The sequence below is a fragment of the Culicoides brevitarsis genome, chromosome 3 (assembly GCF_036172545.1).
Source record: "Culicoides brevitarsis isolate CSIRO-B50_1 chromosome 3, AGI_CSIRO_Cbre_v1, whole genome shotgun sequence".
In the NCBI taxonomy this organism is placed as follows: domain Eukaryota; kingdom Metazoa; phylum Arthropoda; class Insecta; order Diptera; family Ceratopogonidae; genus Culicoides; species Culicoides brevitarsis.
Genome location: NC_087087.1, coordinates 35,353,788 through 35,380,963, shown reverse-complemented (window position 1 = coordinate 35,380,963; position 27,176 = coordinate 35,353,788). Strand labels below are relative to the sequence as shown.

Genomic DNA, 27,176 nt, shown 5'->3' with positions numbered 1-27,176 from the left:
TCGTTCAGCAGGGAATTGAATAACAATAATTAAATCCTCAGAAAAAAAGTTTTCGTCCTTTTTTTTGTTGTTTGTAACTCACGCACATCACTCAGGAGCCATCAAACGAAAAAAAACGGCAGTAAAAAATTGAACAATAATAAATAAACAATTGTACAATTAAATTACATATTATTTCAAGCGTTTTTTTTTCTACATACTCCCTTGTATTGTAATTTGTTTGTTGTAATGTTATACAAGCAACCACAAATCCCTCCATGCCATAGAAAGACTCGTTTTATTTTTTTGTGGAGTCATTATCGTTGTTTTTTGCCGTTTGTTATGTGGCAGTTTTTACATTAACATACTCTCGGTAGTAAGTGAATGAATAGCTTGATTGAAAAACACTTCAATTTGTGTGTCATTCATTGACGTTTGTGTACGCAAATGCATTTTTTTGCTCTTTCAATGACATTAAATTTTTTTTTGAATATTTTGGGATTTGAATAAAGGCAAAAAAGAGCCCGAGGATCAAATTCAAGTAAGTATCATTAAAAAATCGTTAAATTTGGACATTGCGAGGTCAAGGATGTTCAGTAAAACTTTTTTTTATGATTTTAAGAATATTATGAGTTATTGTTTGAATAAAAAAGACAAAAAATTGCTTAAAAAATAATTTTTTTGTACCAAAAGGAAAGTTTTTCTTGAGTTTTTAACATTTTCTAATGCGAAGGTTGTTACATTAATGCCTTTCTGATCTATTTTCCTGCCAACCGACAGTTGGTCGCCCACAAGCAAATCGCCTTGATACGATAATCACCGTAAAACACGCGCAAATTTACTCATTTTTCATCATGTTAATGTTTTTTTTATCTATCAAAAAGGTGAGGTATAAATGTATGTACATAACATTTACACAAATTTTAATCGCAACAACAATAACGAGAACAACAACAACAAAAGTGATATAGATTGATTTTCAGATACCATTACCATTATTATTGTATTTCCGTATTTATTCCGACTGCTGTGTGCTTTATTGCGGCGTTTATGGGCGCTCTTGTGATATAAATACTGTTTTTGTTGTCTCTCGATTACATTAAACAAACAGCGATGTAATTTAAATCAAACCCTCAGTCACTTAAGCTATCGCTTTACGGTTTAGTCTACCAGCAAATGCGTGATTTCGGATGAAAATGCAAAAAAAAAGTACAAAATATCCCCCCTTGATATCGTTCTACTTCAGCATATTGATCCCAGAAATAAATTCCGTAAATTTATAATGCATTGCAATCATGTTTAAAAGTCAATTTAGCTCTCCCCTGTTCGTTTCTGCTCCCGTTCAGGTCCCTTTTTTGTGTGTGTTGCACGTCAATCACGAGACACACTTTAAAATTGCTCCTGAATTAACTATTTATGAGGCATGATGAAGCGAAAATGGGACCCTCTGTATGTGCAGCATCGATTTTTTGGGCAAATCTGGGTAAAAAACCAAATTTGTGACATTATTTTGCTACTCATTCGCATAGAAAAATCATAAATTTGTCCAAACAAACAGTTAATTTTAATATATTCATGCGAAATTTTCAACATTTTTAATACGATGACCACACACACACACAGGCTTTGCTGGTTATAACCACTGTATCCTGTTTTATTTTAAATAAAATGACATTACTTGTGCAGAAAATAAAATACAAACACAATATTTAAGCCTCGACACACACACACTCGCGTATGAATGTTTATTCATGTATTATGCATTAAATGCACTTAAAAAATAGCAGCCGAAAAGTATGGGAGTTAACAATAAAATGCATTACTGCATCAATTGTTCATGAATTGTTGATGGCAAGGTTTAATTCAATCAAATGACATTGTCACATTTTATTTAAAATATTGAATGGCGAAATTTTTTTCGCGTGCATGTGTGTGCTTTTTGGTTTGTTTAAAATAATAAATAGGAAAATTAAGGTTAATGGAGTTAAATTTTAAATTATTTTTAAAGGAGAACTTTTATTTTTTTAAAAATTTTTTAATTAAAAAAATATAATTTTTTAATTCTTGAATGTACATTTGAGAATTTTTGTTAAAAATTTTCATAAAAAATTATTAAATAAATTTTCATAAAAAATTATTAAAAAAAGTTCATAAAAAATTATTTTAAAAAAATTCATAAAAAATTATTTACAAAATTTTCATTTCAAAAATTTTAATTTTTTTTAAGAAGAAAATAAATTTTTTGAAATTTTTATAATAAATTTTCATGAGATTTTTAACAAAAAAAATGTAAAATGTACATTCAAGTGAAAAAAAAAAATTTTTTTAAATAATGTTTTTAGTTGAAGGACGTCAAATTATCGCAGTACATGTCAAAATTAAACTATTTTAGGATATTTAGGTCAAAAACCGCATAAAAAGACTTCCTAAAACAATTTCCTCTTGTACATTTTCTCGTGTTATGTTAGTGCCAAGCATCATAACATCATAAATTTGACACAATTTTATTGCGCATCTCCTCGTTTTTGCACTTTTGACGTGTGTGTGACTCCATTAAGGATGAAATTAAACTTTTTTACGACAAATTGTGTGAATTCCAGTTAACAAAAAAAAAAAGGATGAGAAAAAATGTCGGTACTTACCTCCTAATGTAAATGACGGCAGTAATGTAAATAATAAGAATATGCTTGAGAATATTGAGGCAGCTCTCGTCACCGACTTGCCAGCTACTACTTTCCGTTTGCTGTTGTTCAGTAATTCAGTCCAAATTCCTAACTCCTTTTGCTTACTCCTCTTACAATTACTATCACGGGACATGTTTGTGTCGTTTCTACTGCGGGCCTCGTCGTCACTAAATCGATTACAACTCGTCCTCGTCATCACATGACGCTTCGAATTATTATTACTACAGGCTAATATACTGTTTTCATCAATTTTGCGATGCGTATCGCTTTGATGACGCGCGTTGTCTGCGGGACTGGCAGTTACAGAACAACAACTACAACAACATCGATTGCAATTAATTTGATTACAATTGGAAGGGGGCAACAACTGATTTATTCTTGTGTTTCTGCCATTTTGCAGTTGCCGACAACATTTGCTCCGCTTACAGCTATTAATGTGTAATGGATCACTGACAGAATAAATGGCTAGATTTTGACAACGCACATCAAAATATTTTGATGATTGCTCGTGCTCGTCGTGTTGCTGCGGCAATAATTCATTTGACGAGAAAATTTTTCGATTTTGCGGTGTCGATGTTGTTGTCTGACGATGCTCCGTGTGCTCATCGGCAGCAATATGTTTGTGGTTGAAATCTGTTGCCTTTGTCGTCGTCCTCGTCGTCGTCGACGCAGTTCGTGTGTTACAGTAATCGTTGGGCAAAGTACCCCTTAGGCAGCAGGGGCATTGATGATTGTACATCGCTTTCTGAAACGAGAGAAAATGGAAAAATTAATATAAATTGCCATGAAAAAAAAATTTTTTTTTTGGGAAACACAGCAACCATAAACTCATTTGTCAAAACGTCGAACGATGGAAAATCCAACTCTTTCGTCTCTCTTGGATGCCTTCAAACATCCGTCAAACGAGAAAAAACCGAAAAAATCTCGCCCACGCATCAAAAAGAAACAACGTTCTGTCTCACCAATATCGACAAATTCTCTCGCCGACTTCGCCGAAGATCACGATTTCCTCAAATGGTGTCGTACAAGTTTGCCTCTCACGCAAAAACTCTTGAACGTCAAGTACATCGAGCGACAACTCATGGAACGGGAAATTTCGGCACCAATTAGTTCGCAATTCAAACACAAATTTCACACGATTTTGTTTACGTTTCAGGAGAAATTCGCACGTCAAGTACTCACAAGCGACGAATTTTACACAGCTTTCGATGGCTTTGAACCATCCTCCCATCAATAAATTATTTCTCTCCTTCTACTACTTTTTTTGTTTTTCTCGAAAAAATATCATCGAAACATTAATTATAAATTTCTAATTGAACGAGGATATTTTGTGTCGTTTTTTTTAAATAAGAAATACATTCCAAGGAACGATAAAATACAAGACAAATGGAATGTTTTAAAATAATTATTTTGTTTTTCTTCGTTTTCGAGTAGCTGCCAACTAAGTACATTTTAAGCCAAAAAGAGAGAGAGAAAGATATAGATAAAAGACGTCTGCATACCAAATGAATGCCTCCTTCCTTCTGTGTGCGTGTTTCGTTTAAGTAGCAAACGATAAGAAACTTGAATTTTTCGGTTTCAAGTGAAGGAAAAAAAAATATAAAATTTATAATCTAAGAAGGAATTGAGTTTCAAAAAAATATTTGAATTATCGGTAATTGTATGTAATTAAGTAGCTTGTCATGACATTCAATTAAGGAATAATTTAAATATTTATGAGAATTTTAGTTTTAATGACGTAAGTTTGTGTGTGAGGGTATGTTACGCAACTTTTGTGGTTTTTCAAAGAAAAAAAAAACGCCTTCCATTTTTCTTTGTTTTGTTTTTTATACAAAACGGTATTTTGAGTATCCATTAGAATTTCTTCAAATGGCACAAAATTTTGCACAAAATGCTAATTTCGAGAAAATAAAAGCCTGAAATTCAAAAGAAATTGCTATTTTCCTATTGCAATAATGGATTTCTTTGTTAAATCGCAATTATGATGCTACAAAAACAGACAGAACCCTACGTAACTTTTTAATAAGGATACAAAATTATTATTTTGCCATTTTTTGGTATCTTTCCATTGGCCTTTATCATTTTCATAACAAATGTTTCGGAACAATAGATGGAAAATAATAATTTCGACTTAATTAAAATGTTTTTTTTTTTTGTTTCTTCTTGTGAACCAAAAAATTTCCTTTGTTCGTTTTGTATCTTTTCCGAAAGTTTGTTCCAAGAAACCAAACGCCCTCATATCTCCGAAGGATACTCTACTAAAGCCATCATCCGATAGTTTTGCTTTTGTTTGTTTGTTTTGAGTGACAGACACATCATCATTACCAAAGACCTGAGAAATCAGGTCAAGCGGAAAAAAGACAACATCGTACTATACCCTTAAATTATTCAATTCATCAGTTCTTTGGGTCGAGTCGAGAAAAGTAACTGAACCAGCATCATTTATTAAAATGTGAGAGGAAGGAATTGTGATGACACGACTCGTTGTATCGTACACAAAATGGAGTAAATTGTGTTTCTTCAACCGCAAGACAGACGAATCGGAGGAAAAAAAATGATGCATTGTCTATAACTGTCGCGGAGAAAAAAAAACAAGGAAAAAGGCACGGCACAGCCTGAAGGGACAGTAAATTAATTAAAAAGCTTTTAATACTGTCCCTTTTAATTTGCACTTCCTTTTAAACTCCGAACAACAACAACAACAATTGGCATGAATAAACTGTTTTTTTCTCATCGTCTCCTTTCTCTTCTTTAACGACTTCCAACTACACTTCTCGTCATTCTCTTGTCATTTGTCTACAAATCGCGTCGTCTCTTCTCAAGTGCTCGACGATGGCGGCATCAAAATAACAGCTCAAACAATAATAACAAAAATAAATAATTTAATTGAAATGAAAAAGTTTTGTGTGCGATAAAAGTGAGAAGTGTTTGCAATTGAAGCATCTTCGAGTCGAGTCGAGTTTCCTGCGTAGGTTTTACTTTGTCGACGAAATTGGAACGAAACGAAGAAGAAGAAAAATTTCTACATGTTAACGAATATTGATTGCATCCATTAAACATGTAATCCTGCCATCGTCTTCTTGCCATCGGATCTCTCCTCCGCCTCCTCCATATGTGGGTCAAATATTTACACTTGTGTTTTTGTGTTGATATTTGGCTCATTTATGTGATAAATAAAAACCTTTTTATCGCTCGCGTAAATCATCAGGAATTCTTCCTCACACACGTTTTTTGCTCTCATCTCTTCTTTTTTAATGCAATCATCAAGTTTTTACGCTTATGTACTGCAAACAAACAAACGTAGTCGTCTACTTGTTGCCGCGTTTTATGCGAAATCTTAAAAGCTTTGCCCTGATTTCTGCAAAAAGTGGAAAATGTTGATGGTGTTGATGAATAAATGAATGAAGGAGGAAATATTTAGTACTGTAATCGTATTAAAACAGTGCTTATATGTCATTATCATCACCCAAAGAACATCATTATATGTATAGTGCAGTCACATCGCTACGTTGTTGTCATTTTTTTATTCATCCTTTTATCCCTTATGTATTTAGAGAGTAGGATGTTGTAAAAAAAACTGTCACACCACGAGCGAGTTTCAAGCAGAAACCTGTAATGTAAACTTTATTCGCGTTTAAACTCATCATAAAAAAGCATCCTTTTGTAAACTCGCACAACGACGAGTAAAAGTTTTGAACTTTTTATTATTACTGTTGTTGCATTATAAAAATGTTGGATATCCTTGTATGGGCACATTTCTTGGAAATGGATGTAAAATGTGTTTATTGCATGTGCAATAATAATGAGAATTTTTTTCATGAAATTTAACAAAAAAAATTGTTAAGTAAAAAAAAAAATTTTTTTTCAATTTTTTTAAAAACCTAATTTTTAAGATACAAAAAAAAATATTTTTGAAAAAAAAATATTCGTGAAACAAAATAATAAAAATTCAACAAAAAAATTTTTTTTAAACATTTGAAAAAAAATTTCACCAAATTTTTATGAAACTAATAAGTTTTTGTTAAATTCGTAAAATAACTAATAAAATGTAAACTAAAAAAAATTTGGAAAAAAAAAAATTTTTTTTTTCATTTTGATGAAACCTAATTTTTAATTTTATAAATATTCGTGAAATAAAATAATAAAAATTCAACAAAAAAAAATTTTAATATTTGAAAAAAAAAAAAAATTCTTCAAATTTGAAACTATATTTTGAATTTTTGTAAAATTCGTAAAATATTTAATAAAATATAAAAAAATATTAAAAAAAAAATAATTTTCTGAAAATTGTTGCAAAAAAATTAAACTTTTTGACCTTCAATGTCTTATTTTATTACAAAATACTCGGAAGCAACCTACATATTCGCCTAATAATGCAGGACTTCCTCTCCTTTCGCAAAATTATCTTATATTACATTTCACATAAATCATAGCTAATAAAAAATCCAGTAAAACAGCAGATACGTTACATACGAATATAATAATAAAATAATAAACTGAAATTTACCATCAAAAATATTATGTATTTATAGTAAACGTCATGAAAAATTTATGTAATGTCTCTCGGTAGGCTTGAGCCGTTCGCAATTCGCAATCAAATGCTTAGAAGACGAGTCGAGAGATGTTAAACACAAGAAAAAACGGCGAAAAAGGGGAGCAGCAAATATTTATGTACAAAAAAGTACATTCTTTCTCATATTTTTTTTCGCTTTTACCTTACTTTTTTTATGATTCGTATTCATTCTCATTGACATTCCATAATTTTTCCGGCTTTTCTGCTTTTCATCAACGATCATCAGGAACAAGTTCATGTGCAAAAAAGTAATAATAATTGTACAGAGAAGACAACAATGGAATGTTTTGTCATTCATTTTGAGTCGAATTTCAGTAAAAGACTAAAAAGACAAAAAAAATATGTTGTAATTTTTTTTTGTAAATAAATAAATTTAAAAGCAGGACATTTCTTCTTTTTTTTCATCATTATGCTTCAAATGATGACGACTGACAAGACAGACTGAGAGAGACAAATACAAATAAATGATCGTTAAAGTCATTATTTACTTTTTTTTGTCTTAAAAATATTTTTTACATGCCACTGTTGTTTTTTCTTAATTTTGTTTCTCTGTACGGATAAATAAAATAAATAATAAATTTTGCCGATATGCTCCTCATGGATGGTATTTACCGTTAGACGAGGAATTTTAAAGAGAGAAAAAAATGAGTCGTGCCCGTTTTTTAATTATAGTTAACGTTTTTTTGTCATATAGAAAAATTATTCTTGCAAGTTAGTATGGGAAATAAATTTTAAACGATCACTTTCGTATCGAAAATCATTAAATCAAGTAATAAAATGCAATAAAAGTAAGAGGGAATCCAATAAATTTTCCGTGTTCTTGTCATTCATTCACGTTAAACGTTTTGTGAAAAAAGAAACTTTGGCAATAATCGTCAAAATTTAATCCTTTGATCAATGAACGTTCCTAACTCTTGTCTGCAAATCGATTTGCACAACAAAAAAAAACCACTTATTTTTTCGATAGCATTATTATTATTACTTCCACTCGTATGCACACAAATAAACACTTGAACGGAGACCTGCAATGACGAAGGACGAAAGGGAAAAAGTTTCTCAGGAAGATTTATGACTAAATCCAACACAACGAAAGTTACAGACGAGGAAAAAAACCTTTTTCTCTGACAATTATTTCGCATTTCACTCCTTCTTTCTCCCTCGTCTGTAGCATTTTTTTCTTTTTTCCATCATTTTCAAGGATGTCAAGTACACACAAACGGGAAAAACTAACATCTGGTACATAAATAAGCAATAAAAAAATTGTACATTCATCAAGGACAGACATCCATTCAAATTTTCCGCCTCAGTATTGCAGGATGATGACGAGTCACAAGTGAGAAAGTTTCTCTACCGGCAATTCCCTTAATGGTCGTACGATGGCGAGAAATGAAATTCACCGCGAAACTACAATTTGATCTAGTTTCCTGAAAAAAAGGGAAGGGGAGTGTGAAAATTAAGTAAAAAAATAAAAGTTTTGTTATTTTTATTGCACATGACGCACAAAAAAAAACACGACAAGTTGTTGTTTTTTCAGATAAAAAATACTTTATCTACTTAGTTAATAAAAATCGCATAAAAAATTGGAACAGCTTTTATCAAGAACATGTATCAGTCAGCTTCGTGCCCTTCATCTTAGAGACAACGCTTAACATGATATTCCATTCACTTGTCAGAATCTAATATTTATTTGTAAGACCAACATCGAATGTCGTCGAAGGGGCGATTGATATTCAATTTTATTTAAATTATTTGTCGTCCAGAGGCCTCAAATGGGACTTCTTGTATTACACACGCACACACATACAAAAAACCACTTCAATTTACATAAAAGTAATTTATTTACTGAGTTTGTAATATTTCTTCTAATTTAAAAGCGGACACTCATCTGTGAGTACAACAGATCTGCGTGAAGTCTATTCAATGGCATAGCTAATGCGATTTATAGCGTTTCTCACAAAAATAAATAAATTGTGTACATGAAATAAATAAAAAAAAAAATTACAAGCAACGTATGTTTTTTTACGTTGAAAATGAGAATGACGACGACGAGAGATGTAATAAATAAAAATTTATTCAATTTCAAATTGGAATTGTATTACAGCAACAACTTATGTGATGTGAGTTTAGGAGATGCAAAGAGACGCAAGGTTGGGGGAATAAGATTAATATTAATAATAATATGATTAACGCCGCCGTGAAAAAGTTCATTTTTGGAAAAAAAATATTGAGTAAGTGAAAAAAAGCTCAATTTTTTAGAAGATGACTTTAAATTAGACTCGAAGGGGGATTAATGGCGTCTAGACTAAATGGAGCTCAAGCTGTTACTTTTATTAAAAAAAATTATTTTAAATTGATGTTGATACAGAAGTCTCTAACGGAAATTTTTATAAAATTATTTTTTTCAATTTTTTAAATCAAAGATTTTATTTTAAAAAAAACCTTATATTATGCTCTTAAATTAATTTTTTGATGAAAACAAAATTTTCACTTTTGGCACTATTTACATTTTGCACAGTATTTTGTATTTTATCAAAAACGTCTTTTGAGTGTTTATAATTCAAATTTTGAAATTTCTATAGAAGTCACTTTTTACAAAATATTTATTTTTTTTATTATTTTTTTTTGTATTTAATTTTTGTTTTTTTTTTTGACCGAAAACTAAATTTTCATATTTTATTATTTTAATTTTTTTTTTCTTAAATTTTTTAAATTTTCTCTTTTTTTTCTTTTTCATTTTATTTTTGATCGAAAAAACTAAATTTTCACTTATGTACTTTTTGGCAATTTTCACTTCTGAAATTCTCGTTTCACGTTTTAAAAATATTTATGTCGTTTAAAATAAGGTCACATCTTCATTTTTCTCTTGATTTTTTTTAATCATGTTGAACACTAAGTAGCTCACTAAATCATACTTAAGCTCGTTTACTTTTTATTTTTTTTTATATTTTTTCATATTTTTTGGTAAGTTGAATCTACTTACAACATTAGTCATATTTTATGCTGTGTGAGTCAGGCGCTTTAGTCGACGTAATAAATGCCCTTTGAATGGTACACATAAAAATTTCAATAAATCACCCTGACCCTGTTAATGTTTATTTATCCCTCTTACGCTTTTAATTCTTTACTACTTACTCACTTTTATCTCTCTATCTCAATCATGTACTTATTTTTTGTTACCGTGATACCCAACTATTTATTTTATTTTTTTACATTTATGTTATTATTACATTGTAACATTCGTCGATGGATCCGACACCGAATGGCGCGTATCATTTTTATTTTATTTTATTATGATATTATTGCATTCCGTATATATGAAAAATAATTTAAGTGATACAGTTACTGGATATAACCCTGTAATAACTGTAACAAAAATCTATATAATAAAATAATGTTAATATTAATAACACACATTTTTTTCTCGGTTATTGTTGTAACATGTAACATAACAAAAGTCTGTAACATTTGGTTTGAATTGAACACACACACAGAGGAACATTTTGTTCTTCACTTCACCCGAATTGAGAGAATTTTAAGGATGATTTATGGCCGGGGCCCGTTTTATTCTTTATTTTTTTTACATATTTATTTTAATTCTCGCATTCTCACATTTTTTTATGTTATTTATTTTTAGGTTGTTCGTCGTTCTTTTTTTTTGTATTTCGGTACCACTAATGGAAAGATAAATAAATAATATTTGTTGTTCTCGTTCATTTTTACTTTTTTTTTCTTTGTATTTTATGAAAAATTGGGTCCTACTTAAATTTTGATGTGTTGTCTGCGTCGCAAGATGAATTCGCTTGGGGTATTGTTTTCTTTTTGTTGTTTCAAGATCAAGGATTCGAAAGTTTTAACATGTGAAAAAAATGACATGTTTGGAAAAGGTCATGGTTTTTAATGAATGTTCTTGTTCGTAAACATTTTTTTAATAAAAATTTGATTTTTTAAGAAAATTTTTATTGTTCATGGAAATTTTTTCACCTGTTCAATGTCAAAATTTGTTCTTCTCTCACCCAAAAAATGAAAAAGAGACAAAAGATGATTATTGATGATCAAAAATTTGACGGTCTTCTTATCCCTGAAGGACAAAATCCTTTCTTTCATCTTTTTTCTCGCAATAATTTTGATAAAAGGATAAAAAATACATTAAAAATGAGTTGAGAGAGGGACATTCTTAACCCTAAACATTATTATGCGTGTTATTTTAATATTAAAGTCCATCTCATTCTTTTAATCCCAGGTAACGTCGTTTTGTGTCCTCACATTTTTCTTCCTTTGCATCGAATAAGAAGACGAAAAAAAGGTTTCTCGAGGAAGACAACAACGAAAAAGCATCATCTTTAGCTTATGGTTTATGACGATGATGTTATTTTTGCTGTTCTGTGGCTGTTTTGCTCCTCGGTAAGTACAACAAACAAACAAACAAGCGAGGATTTAGCACCAAGTATTTTGTAAGCTAAGGGTTTTAAAAGGGATACGTGTTACTGTGCACGACACACATAAATCAGGAGTAAATAAGAACGAAGAAACATAACCCAGATACGAAAAATTACACAACACAAAAAGAGTAAAAAGGAAAAATAATTCACGATTTGTGTTTTTTTTTTGTTGTTGCTGCAACGAGCAATGAGAAAAAATTGCTCGGAGAAAATGTTGCGGCGCGCGCGAAGAACCAACACAGACGACGTGCGAGCATTAAATTTTTGAGTAATGTCTTCCCTTTTCCTGAGTTACCTTTAATGCATTGTTTGTTTCGTTTGTTCATGCGGAAAAGCAGCAGCAGCAGCAACGACGATGTCTTCGCACACAAATCATGGACAATATACCGCCGGATGCCCAGATACCAAAGACAAAAGACTCACCGAGGTGCGAGGTGCTGTTGATATATTTCTCAGAGGGCGATGATCTGCACATTTTCCATTCTATATGTTCTATTTTGTGTTGTTTCTTGTATCTTTTTGTATGTGTGTTTCTTTTTATTTCAACACTCACACATTCTCACATTCTTTTTATTATATTTCTTTTATTGCTTTATGATAAATAATAATAATTGTTCGTTTCTTATGTGTGTACGCGCGCGCTTTCTTGTTCGATCGTCGTCGTCTTCCGTACGAACGCTGCCATAGACAGAACGCAACTAAACTCAAAAACTTGCTTTTACCTTTTACGAACAAACAAAACAAAAGCAACACAAAAATGAAATGGAATTGCTGTGAGAGCGAGAAACGGAGATGGGAGAGAGAATGAGAACTAACGAAAATGGAATGCTTTTAAAAAAATCAGATTCTGATAAGAAAAGAACCGTAAAAATGAACATAAAGCCACTCCAAATTATTATTATTATTTTTTTTTTCTTAAAATTTTAAAATTTAATTTTTGGTTTATTAAATAATATTTATTACTTCATTTGAAAAAACTTAATATTCAAGTTTAAAAAAAAAATTAAATTCAAATATCTTTTTTTATTTTGATATTCATTTTTTTCAATTAAAAATTATAAAAATAAATTATTAAAAATAAAATTAAATAAAAAATTTAAATTTAATTTTTTAATTAACATTTTGTTCTTTCAAATAAAAAAAATTATTGAGTCTTGAAATTATTTAATTTTTTTTTTAAATATTAAAATTAAAAATAATTTTTTTTTTAATTATAATTATAAATAAAAATATTTGATTTTTATACCATTTTTATATTTTCAAATTTGAAACGTTATTTTTGATAAAAAAAAATTTTTTTAAAATAAATCATAATAATTTTAAATAAATTAAAAAAAGTGAAAATTAACTCAAATGTTGGAAAAGCCTTAATGAAACAACAAAACAAAAATAAAGGTAATAAAAACTAATAAGACGAAAATTTCGCTGTATATATTTTACTTACAATTTTTTTTTTCTTTTTGTTACTTTTGCATACACTCAATTTCACTCGCAGACAGTTTCGCAGGTAGATAAGGTCAAACACGGAATTTATTGAGACATACCTGAAAATAAACAAAAATTAAAGAAAAAAAAATTAGAATATTATCATTGTTGAATGTTAAGTAACGCGCAAAGTATTTCAATTTCCAAATAATTCAAAGGCATTAACATTTATAACGATTTGTTAGAGAACAGAGAGAATCCGTACGTGTTCCATTCAGTATTCTTCTTCTTCGTTTTCTTTTTTTGTGTTATTTAATATAAATGGTCCATTTAAAAAACAATATTTTTTTCACTTCTTCTTCGTTCTTGCTCTCTTTCTCCGAAAAAAAAGTTTTTTTATGATTATTTCTGTCCATTTCTTCTTTCGTCTTCCTTTTTATCTCTCTTTCTTGTGTTCGCCGTGGAATGTCTTGTAAGAATCCCCTTTAATACAATTTTTATGGGACACACAAAAAAAAAATTAAGAAAAAACAAAGAAGTTGTAAGTAATCCCATAATGTGATGTAAGTAGTAGTTGTGAGGCGACAGAATATTATTATATTGAAGCGACTCGTCATCATCAAAACCCAAAAAAAAATGAAGAAAAGAAAAGAGGTAGTCAATGTTGTTCATTATTTTATTTAAGGAAGTGTACAAGACAAGGCATTCTTTGTGTTTGCTCGTATGGATGCAATATAGATATCCGTTTCATTCTTTGAAAATTTGTGTAATTGTAGTTTTGTACTGATTATCTTTCGAATTCCATTAGCTGAATTCCCGTGCATTGTTGTAATATTTCGTTTTGCGGAATGGCATTCAACATTTTTGCCCAAATTCGTGGTAAAATTGCAAGAAATGAACTCGTAACAGGAATTTTTCCGTGAATTAGCGTTAATTTAATTTGTTATGACCTCAAAAATGATCAAATTTGAATAAAAACTTTACTTTTCGGTTCACTCAAAGTCATCAAAGTGCGGTTTACAAAGAATTTCGAGTCTCAAAAGTACTCGAGCCCTCAAGAATTCGACGTTGAAGAACCAAATTATGATAAATTTCGGTAGAAATTCGAGTTTTGTGTACAAAAACTTTGGGGTTTCTTGGAAACCGATACAAATCTAGCGAGCAAACAACAAAATACCTCAAGTAATATCCTTTCTTTTGCTCTTTCTACTGTAACAAACAATTAACGAATGCTCTCTCATTCACCGAAATTAAATGACTAGCTGTCTGTTGCATTGTTTTATCTGCCGGCACTTTTCGGATATGAATTTCCAAACACAAAATGCGCATAGAATTTGGAGAATGCATTTAGATTACGAGCAACTATCATCATCATTATATTATTATTAAATACTGTTGCTGGCTCATACTCCTCTTCCTCCTGCCCTCCATTCAATTTCAATAAACAATTTTCGTAAATGAATTAATGTTGCTTACTTTTGCGCGTTTTGTGGCAACCATGGGTGTCAGTTGGCATAGTAAAGTTCCTTAATTAATTGAAAATTAAATTAAAATCATGCAGATTTTTAGTGGCTTCTAAACTTTTCGTCGGTTTCTGAGCATGATCCGGGTATATATGGGTCAAGTGAAAAAGTATTTTGAGTATTGAAGTGCTTTTTTGCTCAAATTTCAAAAATGTTGAACATTACAGAATACTTGCTCAACTATTTTTGTGATAAAAATATTATTTATTTAATTTTTTTCGACATGTGTGTGCAATATACATCAAGATACCATCATATTTTTTTCATAAATTAATAATTTTTGGGATCATCCGAAATATTTTTTGTACAAAAAAGGAATAAAAGGGATCAAAAATTGTCTTCTCATGGTTTCATCCGCCGCAAAGCATCTGTTTCGAGCGAGAAGATGACTAAGGAACACTTTTGTTTAGATTTTTATATAAAAAAAAGTATCAAATTTTTTACTTTTTTGATCAAATCATGAAATTATGAACTCGTAAGTGAAGATTTTCCCATTAAATCAACAAAAATAAGAAAAAAATTGAATAACAAATTAATTAAAAAGCCGTCAAAGGCTTTAACAGGTGAAAAATTGTCATAAAAAGTAAATTTCATTCTAAAACCGACACCTGTTTTTCTTCATTTCGATTAAAAAATCCATAAATCGGCGTTAAAATTCTTTTTCAACTAAATTTCGCCATCTTGAACATGTTAAAAAATTTTTGTCTCTCGCATCAGTAAATTTCTAATACAAGAAATTAGAGTACAAGAGAAAGGAAAGGTATCATCATATCGATTACCTTTCATATTTTCGACTGTTTCGTGTCGAATGAATGAATGTGTGTGTGTCTGTATCTTGTTATTATAATTATTGGCATTTATTTGAAAGAAGACAAAAAATTATTATAGACATGTTTCGATTACAATACAATGGGAATAAATAATAATAATATAGCTCGAGGAGGATTTTCGTGTACAAAGTTGTACGAATAAAAAAATGAATCAATGATGAGAATGGGGGATATTTTTTACGCGAGATATTATTTATACAGGTGATTTTTTCAGTAATTTAAGTAGACAGATAGTCAGTTCAAATTCACTTTGAAGGACTATCATATGAAATGTTTTAATGAGTTATCGATAAAAATCCCGTAAAAATACATTTCAATCATTAAAATGCGAACAAACAATTTTTTTGCTCATTATTTGTTGCGCAGCTATTCATTACTTTGCTGCTTTTATTCTCTTTTTGCATTCACACAAACAACAATAAACAGAAAAAAATGAAAGAAAGAAAAAGTTTTCATTTAGAGTAATTATTATTATTGTTTGTGATCAATATTTGCTTTAGAGCTTACTTATTTTTTTCGCATTTAAAATAATTTCTTTAAAAGTTTTTTTATTTGTCAAAAATATATTTATAAATTTTTCTTATGTATTTAAATTATTTATTTAATTTTTTTAATAATAATTTAATTTAATTTTTTTAACTTAATTAAATTTAAATTGTTAATTTTTTTATTATTTTAATTTTTTAATTATTTTTTTAATAATTTATTATTTTTTATATTATTTTAAATTTTTTATATTATTTATTAAAAATTTTATTTAAAAAAATAAAAATTAAATTTTTGAAATTATTTTTTTAAAAATTTTTTATTTTATTTGAAATTATAAAAAAATAAAAATAATTTTTTTCTTGTAAAATACGCTTAAATTCTTGGTTTTTCGTTAACTTTCTCAAATTCATTCGGATAAATACTGTGAGAATATCAAACAAACATTAGTTGAGATTAAAACTGGGTCTGATTTTCGTTCCTTCCGCTATGTTTGTTTGTTTTATCATTTTTTTCACGAACTTCAGCTGTCTATGAGACATCAAAAAAAAAAGTAATAATCAAACTTCTAATCAATGAATGATGATGATGTTCCATGCGAGCGAGAGAAAAAAATGTTTCGTGACTGATGTGTCTCTGATGAAGGTAATTTTTCATGTTCTTGTGCCATGTTCAAAGACTCTACCACACAATCAATGGATGTGTCAAACAAACGAAAAAGGAGGAGATATGTCTATTTTTTATTTATTTTCATCTCTTTTGGAAAATATCTTTAGAAGACAGATAATTTTTCATGCAATTTGGAGGAGGGCGTGCAAATTGATATTCAAGCAGCCTTATAATAATCACGACAATGACGCAGAAATGTCACCCACTGCTGGAAGCCATTCATTACGACGACGACGAAGACGACGCAGGAGCTTTGATGGAAAATATTTCACTTTATTAGGTCTTCCTAATTATCTGGGGAATATATGGAAGACAAATAAATAAACAAGCGAAGAAAAAATCTAATCTCACATCTAATATTCTTTCGTCTCTCGTACGGATCGAGCATTCAACTCGCAGAGAGAACGAAATTTACATGCCTAATAAAAATCAATTGCCTTGAGAAATATTCTCATATCACATCATAAAAAACGAAGACGATACGTTCCTTTGTGTGTGACGATCTCTTTTTTCCTTTTTCAACGTCTTTGATTAGATACCTACCCATGATGCTTTTGTGGGTATTCAATTTTAAGAGTTTCCTTGATAATAATAATTTTTATTTTATTTTTAGGGTGTTTGGATGTCTGGCGTACCGCAGCAGCATTTTGCATCGCTTTGTCGTGAAATATCGTCGAGGAAGGTTAATGTCTTCATTTTGCGTGTCTTGGGGAGTGGTTATAAGTAGATTATTGCAAGCGAACAAACAAACAACAATGGAAAAAAGATGATAAGAGGCTAATGAGACATAAATTAGCGAGAAATTTTAAGCAGGAAAGTCATAAATCAAGGTTTTAACGAATTTTTGAAAGAATTTGCTATTAAAACGTTTAAAATATTAATGTTACGAATAAATTTTCGAGATGTTTTTCCCAAACAGAAGTGCAAATCCATTGAAAAACCAACATAAAAACCCACAAAAGCCATAAATTCGTCAAAATTCGTCGACATAATTCAAAAACCAAACAAATGACCAACGCGCGACATTATTTATCATCCATAACACGTGTGGAAGGAAGAAATCTAGTTAATTATTAATAAAACAAAACAAAACAAAGTAAAAAAGCTGTCGCACTGATATTTATTTATAATCAACGCACCAACGGGCAAGCGAACAAAATGAACACACACACAAAAATCCATTCATTTTAAATGCCCAAGTATTAACCATCAAATAATATATCATTTTTAGGTTGACATGTCCGCCTTTGATCGTTATCACAAATCATACATTCGTACAAAATTATTATTATTATTTTAGTTTTTCATTAGAGGGACACGATTTTTGTTAAAAAATACTTTTAGAGTCAAATTTTGAAAATTTTGGAAATTTAGAAAAAAAAATAATTTTTTAAAATTATATTTAAAATTAAATAAAATAAAAATTAAAAATTAATAAATTTTTAATAAAAATTAAAATTAATAAATTTTCAATAAAAAATAAAAAATTTAAAAATTATCAAATTAATTAAATTCGATTATTCTTGAGCATAAAATTTTATTTTGAAAATTTTAGAAAAAAATGAATTTTTTAGGTTTAAGTTTTATTTAAAATTAAAAAAAATAAAAATGTTAAAAAAATTTTTCAAATTGTTGGCAAAACTGTTCATGTGCATAAAATGTGATTTCAATGGTTAAGTTTGTGCAACCCTATGTCGTCGTCCTCTAATGCTTGTCACTTCACAATAAAATAATTGTATTAAATGTGACACAATGTTGGCTCGCTCGCTCGTATTTACTCTTCTATCTGTTTTTGCTCCGAATCATTATTATTATGATTTTATTCATTTCTCTTCGTGTGTGTAGTAGAAATTTATCGAACTACTAAATGGAATGTCGAACGGAGTCAAAATTAGACATGTGAAATGAAAAGACAAACATAATGAATAAATAAATGACCTCTGATCATGTTTAATTTTGAATGGGCTTTTAATTAGGTGACTCGTTTTTTTCGATCGAAAATTATTAGAACCGGAATTAAATACAACTTGGTCATTAAAATCGTAGTATATTGTAATAATAATCTGATTTGGACTCCCATCACACACATCGCGCATAAGTAGCAATTAATTATAATTATATGATTATTACTCGCGGAGAGATCATTCGGGTGCGCAACGATTACTTTCTTTGAATATTGATTGGATATTAATTCTCTTCTTCTTCTCTGCCATGGTCGATGTTGAGTGTGCTTTTAATTTCTCCACGGCAATAATGTGCACATTTTCTAACAAATTTAACTCCATTACTTCATGGCCTGCTTGTGAGTGTATGTGAGAGTATTATCATTAATTTAAATCAAATTAAACCATTTCTATGGCAAGTTTTGTATGGAGTGCATGGAATCTCTTGGCACTTTATTATTATTAACAAGACAAGATATTTATTCGTGTTAAAAAAAAAGTTTTTAGTTCCTCGTAACCATTTAAAATTCAAAAGAAAATGAAATTAAAAGAAAGAACTAAGCTGCTTTTATGTACATTTCCTCCATTTACTGCGCGACGACGACGACATTCTGTTCGAACAACGATAAAAATATTGCCTCACACTACACGAGTCTCGCCCGAGAACGAAGTTGAAGCAGAGAGAATAGAAACAGCATTAATCTTCATCTATACCATTTCACTTATCGACTCATTATGAATTCAATGAATTTTTAATACGATAAAAATGCCAGTAGTTAATGATGTTAAATGCTTTTTTGAATGAGAGTGACACGGAGGAAACGCCCGAATATCAAAAAATCTTTTTTTTTTAAATAAAAAATCTATCAATGACTTTGTTCACGGAAAAACACACACGAGATGGGGAAGTACTTTGAAGATTATCTTCATAAATTTTTAGTGTTCTCTTTTGTAAAAAAAAAAAAAAATAAAAAAAAACTTATCATGAAAATTTAACAGCAGCAGCAAAAAGGATGAACCATCTCATTTATTTTTTTTTCGTTCGTTCTTTGTAAAATTATGTCTCCTTAATCATTTCCCCCGATCATTTTCATGAGAGTATGTATGTTCAGAATTGCTTCCTTTTCCCCACAGAAGACATTTCTTTTCCTTGCGCTTTGTTCAATTACCCACAACCGTTTCCCAATAAATACCTGATGACACAAATGTTGGTGCCATAACGGTTTGTGCGATAGAATAAGAATCGAAAGAAGAAAAAGTAAAGAAAGAAAGAAGTTTTTCATATAAAAACTAATAAAATGAACGATGCTAATATCAATTGAAAATTATTTACTCAACTTTTTTTTTCGATATAGAATTCGCTCTGATGATTATTATGAGTAAATATTAGACCAAAAGTTTTTTCTTCTTCTTTTGTCTTTAATATTTTTGTAATTTCTTTGATTTTTATTTGGCGGACAAAATTAATTTTTTCTATGTGTATATTATATTCATATAATTTGTATATTATTTGATAATTCAATAAAAGTTTTTTTTTTTAATTTATACAATTTGAACTTCTATTTATGCTCAAATTTTTGATATTTAGTATGAAAAAATATATATAAAAATTATATACATATAATATACAAATTATATACATATAATATAGAAATAAGTAATTTTGTAAAAATTTTAGTTTTTTTTTGTTCAAAATATTCTTTTTACGAAAAAATGACAAGTGTCATAAATACGCGTTAATAGATTTTCTCGCAAGATATGAATCATTTTATGAGCAATTTTCGGTCAATTCCCATAAAATCCAACGACTTCTAACAAAAAGTTCGTCAAACCCTTCAAAGTGCTCTTACAACGACACGTAACAACATTGAGTGGTCGTCATCTTATCTAACGTACATTCATTTATTAGGATAATAATTTTTTTTTGTCATCGTCTCCATAAAACTCAACTTCCAAAAATAAAACGCCAAGTAAAACAAAATAGTGGATCCATTAACAAAATATGCTTTTAATCTCCAAATATATTCGTTCTCTTGATACTTGACTCTTCTTAAGTATCTCTCTCTTTCTCTGTCTCGTATTCGGTTCTGACTTCTCGTGTATCGGAAAAAAAATATCCATTTAAACTGAAAATGAAAAGAAGATAAATGATTGCATCGAAAAAAAAAGAACAAGCGAATGAGAGAAAGAAAGAAGAGTATTGAGATAAAAGTTATCGAATGGACATAATAATAATAAAAAGACAGCCTAAAGCATTATTCGCATTATTTGACATATTATTTGAAATGAATGAGAATAAATACAAAACGAAACGAAAAAAATATTATTAAATTATTTAATCCGCAGAGCCAGCGACGCACGGTACAAGTGCCCCATTAATATTCGAAGCATTTTGTTTGACGACGACGTCAACGGAGGGACATGACTACATTTATTAATAATAATAAACATAATAAAGCAAAAAAGCTCATGTAACAGTTTATTTTCATTATATGCTCATCTTGTGTGTTTTGATGGACAATGACACTCTATACGGCGCGCCGCTGCTCGGATTAGGGAGAATATTTGTCGTTCGCGTTTATGATTTGCACGAGGGAAGCAATTATTGTTATTGTTATTAGGGGACTTGTGCCATGGTTTTGGTGCGACAACAACCACGTCAAACACTGACTTGACTGATGTGTGGTTGGCAAGTCAAATATTTTGAAAATTAAACGTCCAAAAAGTTGATTGAACATTTTTTCCCGAGAATTTATTTTGCACCTCAATCAATCATTAAACCGCCAAACATGTTTGGGACAAATTGGCGTGTGTTGGTGCACCTGATTTCCCGAAAAGTCCCCGATTTCGTCGCATACGAGGGGATAATAAACGCAAAATGTTACTTTTTTTTCGGTAAGATGAAGATGAAAACGTCGACCAATACATGAGGGACTCGCATTTACGTGCGCCTATTAAATCATCAATTGAATTGTGTTTATTGACCTTTTTGCTCCTCTCCTCTCGCAACATATTTTTTCGGGATGCGGATTAGAAATATATATTTATTTATTAATAGTAGAAAAATATTTGCTCTTCCTTCTTTTCAGGCGAATAAGGGTGCGAAGTCTGCGTTTCGTTGCAAAAAAAACCGACGACGTGCAGTAATAAAGAGTGACAGAATTATTGAAAAATTTAATGTGAAATCAATAAATGGTATGCTGTGCTACATGTGACGAGAGTTTTTTGCTTCCTTGTGGGAATTAACTTCATAACTGCGTTACAACGACGAGGGACGAGAAAAAAATTGCTGCTGACTGTCCATAAATTTCGTCGATTTAATAATAATGAAATAAAAACGGATTTTGCTTATGACTTGATATCTACCGTTTTTGGGTCATCCGAGAGATTTAACGGGGGATTACGTTGGTGAGTTGTTTGTCTGATGAGCTGTTTGTTAAGCAACTGCTTACCTGTAATGAAACGAAAAATAAAAGATAAAATTAGAAGATTTTCATAGAAATGTGTATAAAATTTATAAGGGAAGTGTATGAAACGATAATTTAATAAAAAAATTGACTTTTAACATTTTTTTTTTCTTAAAATTTTTAATTTTTAAAATTTTTTTTTTTTCTCCAAAAATTATTCTATTTTTTTAAATTTTCGCCAAAAAATAATTTTTTAAATTTTTTTTTCTTAAATTTTTATTTAATTTTTTTTTTCAAAATTTTTTCTTTCATTGTTTTTGTCAAAAAATTTTTTTTTTAAATTTTATTTTATTTTAATTTAAATTATTTCTTTAATTTTTTTTTAGGTTCTTTTCATAAAGTCCTGAGCTACCTTTTGAACAATAACAACAACAAAAATCCAATTGATTGGCAATCGCTTGAAATGTGCAAACACAAGCACTTCTCAAATATATTCAGACAAGTCTAAACAAACATAATAACAAACATGAAGGAGGAAAAAGAAGAAGACTCTCAAACATTATGCGGTAAAATAAAGATTTTTTCACCTCAATTTTCCTTCTTCATTTTCTCATGTGTTTATTTTTTCCCGTAGATTTTCATTTTTTTTTTTTGCATGAAAACTTCCTCAATTGTCAACATTTTTCTTGATGGAGCTCATATTATATACCGTCGTGTCTCACACATTTCCGTTGCTTATCAGATACATTTTTGGTGACATTTTTGTTTGTCGAACGAGACACAATACATGGCAAGAAATGACTTCATTTCGTATTTTTCCTTTATTTTTAGGAAATTTTGAGAAGAGGATATAACCGGATCCACAAATTACAGATAAAATTGTCAAAAATGCGGAGAAAAATGAAGGGTAATAAAAGCAATTGAGTTTTTTTTTTGTAGAAAACTTGACGAATTGAAGCAAACTTGAGTTAATCGGAAGCCATTTGATGACTAATGCGGTTTTCAACGAAGGACAAGTACACAAAATAATAAAAGGACAATCGAAAATTCGTGGAAAATCGTGTGTGATGTTGAAAAAATCGCAAAAAATATAAAAGGGGGGATGAGCACGACGACAATAACAACAAAGATAAGACAAACGACGTAAAAAAAGGACATACTTGTGGCTTGAGTACGTCTCTAATACGCTCTTGGTTCAATGAATCACGAATGGAGTGATTATTTGTCGGATCGACACTGATTTTATTTTTTGATTACACATCACATTATCTCATGGATACGTTCGGCGCCCAAAAATCTCCTTTCAACGGGTAACGATGGATGCAATGATGATGGAATAGTGTCTCTTCTCACAGTGAGAGATGAATTTTATTATTCACGATGTTTGTTTAGGAGAAACTTTTATTGTCGTCGAGGGGATTTTTGTTTGTGCGGCAAAACTGGATGAAAATGTTATCACAAAGAAATTGGAAGATACACAAAAGTTTTTCGGTTTGTTTACGTTTTGTAACTCGCTCCAACGATGATAACTCGGACTGCTTGTTGATAAGAACGACGACGACGACGGAAAGGACATTCACCTGTAAATATTTAATTGACAAGCGTCAGGTGGTTTGAGATGTTGTTTTAATTGAGTTATGGTCGGTTTTTATTTTTCCCATTCTCTCTTTTTGCTTTTTGGGCCGAAATTGGGTCATTTCGAGCTGTAACATTAAAATTATGAATTTTTGATGACACAAAGCACAAAGTTGCGTACGGAGTAAATTGAATCTGATAAAAACCACTTGAAACATTTTTTATTGTTGGGGGAGAAAATGAATAAAGGTACGTTTTGTATATTAAAGGAAGTTGTCGAGAAATGATTTTCTCATTAAACTCTTTTGCGTTTAAGGATTTAAAATCTCTTTTGTGCGAAAACCGGATAACGAAGCACTACAGTAGAGTAAAAGCTTTTGAAATCCCACAAGGATCTGGGTGTGTCTTGATGCGAGTCGTGTCGAGCACGTGCTTTTGATGTGTTACTTTCTTCCTTTTTTGTTCAAAATAAGTAATAAAATTTACCCCATTTTCTCCCCTTTTTTATTTTTCAGCCATGCCAATGCGAAAATGCATATGTGCGAGACAATGAGGCCATGCATGTTTGCGTTTAATATTATCGGGACCATAAAAAACATAAAAATTACGAAACTTCAGTGCGAGAGACACGGAGAAAAAAGGGGAAATGTTAAAAGGAAAGGCATTTGTAAATGGATATCAAACAATATAATGCTCATTATGAGGGTTCTAACACACACTTTTGCTATCCCGCACCAAATAATCCACATAAAGGTAAAAAGCATGCAAGGTATTGATAAGCCATACACACACTTTTACTTGTTCAGCATGTTTATAAATAGAAATGGGTAACATTTCATTTGCATCCTTATTAAACCGAGTTGTAGAGGAAACAGTGGATAAATGGATATGGGCTTTAAATATTTTAAAGGTGTGGAACAGTAAACAAAAATGTTGTATCTATACGAAAATGCTCACTTTTGGATCTGTTGTAAGTATACTTGTTCAAGCAAAGTTGAATTTTTCATCGAAATTTTTCATTTTTGCGAAATTTTTTATTTTTTGAAAAATTTCACTGAAAAAAATTTTTAATTGACGATCAAAATAAGATTTTTGAATAATTTTACAAATTTAAAGAAAAATGTTCATATTTTTTTACTTTTAGACCTTTAGCATTAATTTAAGCTTTATTTTGGAAAATTAGAGCCTTTCTAATAAATTTTTATGCATTTGGAGCAAGATTTGTCAAAAATTGCTTTGACACAGTTTTTGACATAGTTTTTGATTTAGTTTTTCTCTTGATTTAGTTTTCAAAAAAAAAACTATGTCAAAGAAAAAAATTTTTTTCAGTTTCAATTTTTTGACAGTTTTGAGTTATAAAATGATTAAAAATGATAAATTAGAGCCCTCTGACAAATTTTCAACCATTTGAAGCAAGATTTGACAAAAATTGCTTTGACACAGTTTTTGACATAGTTTTTGATTTAGTTTTTCTCTTGATTTAGTTTTCAAAAAAAAACTATGTCAAAGAAAAATTTTTTTTTCAGTTTCAATTTTTTGCAGTTTTGAGTTATAAAATGATTAAAAATGATAAATTAGAGCCCTCTGATAAATTTTTATCCATTTGAAGCAAGATTTGACAAAAATTGCTTTGACACAGTTTTTTGACATAGTTTTTGATTTAGTTTTTCTCTTGATTTAGTTTTCAAAAAAAAACTATGTCAAAGAAAAATTTTTTTTTCAGTTTCAATTTTTTGGCAGTTTTGAGTTATAAAATGATTAAAAATGATAAATTAGAGCCCTCTGATAAATTTTTATCCATTTGAAGCAAGATTTGACAAAAATTGCTTTGACACAGTTTTTGACATAGTTTTTGATTTAGTTTTTCTCTTGATTTAGTTTTCAAAACAAAACTATGTCAAAGAAAATTTTTTTTTTTCAGTTTCAATTTTTTGGCAGTTTTGGGTTATAAAATGATTAAAAATGATAAATTAGAGCCCTCTGATAAATTTTTATTCATTTGAAGCAAGATTTGACAAAAATTGCTTTCTTAATTTTCTTAATTTTGACATCAATTTTTGAAAATATTTTTGCTAATTCAACTTTTTCTTTTTTTTTAGGTTCGTCATATAAAGTACACCCAAGAAGAGGAAAAAAATTAAAAATCAACCGAATAAAGCGGAATTATTCATTAAACAGCAGTTACTTTGTATCGCATGATATCGCCTCATCTGCTACTACAATTTCTGGAGTGTTATTTTCCTCTAATTATTATTTGTTGGTAAAAATGTGTCGTCTTTGTTCCTGCCAAACAACAAAAAACAAACAGAAAAACCTGAATGTGAACATGTTTACCTCGTTCTGCAGCACTTATAATTATAACATGGCAAGAATCTAAGTCGTCGTTGTTGTTGTCGTTACACCTACCATTTTGCCTTCTAAATGTTCATTATAACTGAAAAAAAAAACATTTCCCTTTTTTTATGCGATTTCAGCGACGACACACGAGACGGACAACGAACGGTGTGCGGTGCTATTAGGGAGTAATTAGACGTATTAATTACCGACTCACATTACAACCATCGACGTATCAAAAAAAGTGAACACGAGGAAGAAGGAAAAATTTTAATCATCGTTCGAATTCCCGTGCGTTGTTCGCATGAGGAACAAAAAATGTGAAAATAATTGTCAAAACACTGTCACAAATCTAACATTAAAGACAGGTATTCTTGTCAGATGCCGGCTGCTGATGCGTACGTGCTGCTACTTTTCTCTGTGTGACACAAGGAGACAGAGATTTGTTATGGAAAAAATCATGTGGGAATAGCTGTAGAAGAACGCACACGACATTGTCATTAATATCAGAACACAAATTTTTTAGCAGAACGAGCGGTGATGTAATGTCTTTTAAATGAGTTTCGGGTGTCTTTTTTTTAATGAATTTTACATGACAATCTTCCGTTCCGTCATGAAAAAGAGCTTCTGACACTCGATGTCATTACAGCGGAGAAAAAACTGATAAGCTGAAAAGCACCGACCGACAGAACTATTAATTCTTGATATGTTTCAAAGCAGAACAAAACGACAGACAAGATAACGATGGAAAAAAAGTCGAGTATGTCGAAGGTATGTAGGTGTCGGAATGACTGACATTATTACTCATTATTTTATTATATTATTTTTTTTTATGTAGAATACTTTTTTTTCATCTTTATACTTTAACCATTCGCCACGCTCATAAATACTTACATTAATTAAACCAACTCTGTCTGTTTTTTCTTCTCTATCCACAGAACAAGAACGAGATCCAGACAACTTCACTTCATAAACTTAACTTATTAAATGCATTTTTTCACACCATACCACAGAAAGACAGCCAAGAGACCGATAAAGGTAAAAATTACCACAAAAAAAGTGAAGATGTCGACATCGAACGTCGACGAGAAGATGAGTCAATATATTTTTAATAAGCTTAACAATAGAGATAAAAGTTTCGAATAATTTTTTTTTTGTTTGAAACTTTAAAAAAAATTGGGAATTGTAAAAAAATTTATTGAACAGTAATCACATTATTATTAGTGTTGTTCCGAAAGATGTAATAATCAGTTCGTTATAATTTTGTAGTACATTAGGCGAACGACGTGTACTCTGTGGGTTGTAATAA

At 29.9% G+C, this 27,176-nt stretch overlaps 1 protein-coding gene across 1 annotated transcript in view; it reads right to left on the bottom strand.

Moving 5' to 3' along the window:
- LOC134834340 (latrophilin Cirl) overlaps positions 1–27,176 on the bottom strand; it is a 155,226-nt gene that overhangs the window by 41,677 nt on the left and 86,373 nt on the right. The window contains exon 2 of the mRNA XM_063848972.1: positions 2,622–3,408. Within this exon, the coding sequence (XP_063705042.1) occupies positions 2,622–3,402 (781 nt within the window). The 5' untranslated portion in view covers positions 3,403–3,408. The remainder of the gene's footprint in view (positions 1–2,621; positions 3,409–27,176) is intronic.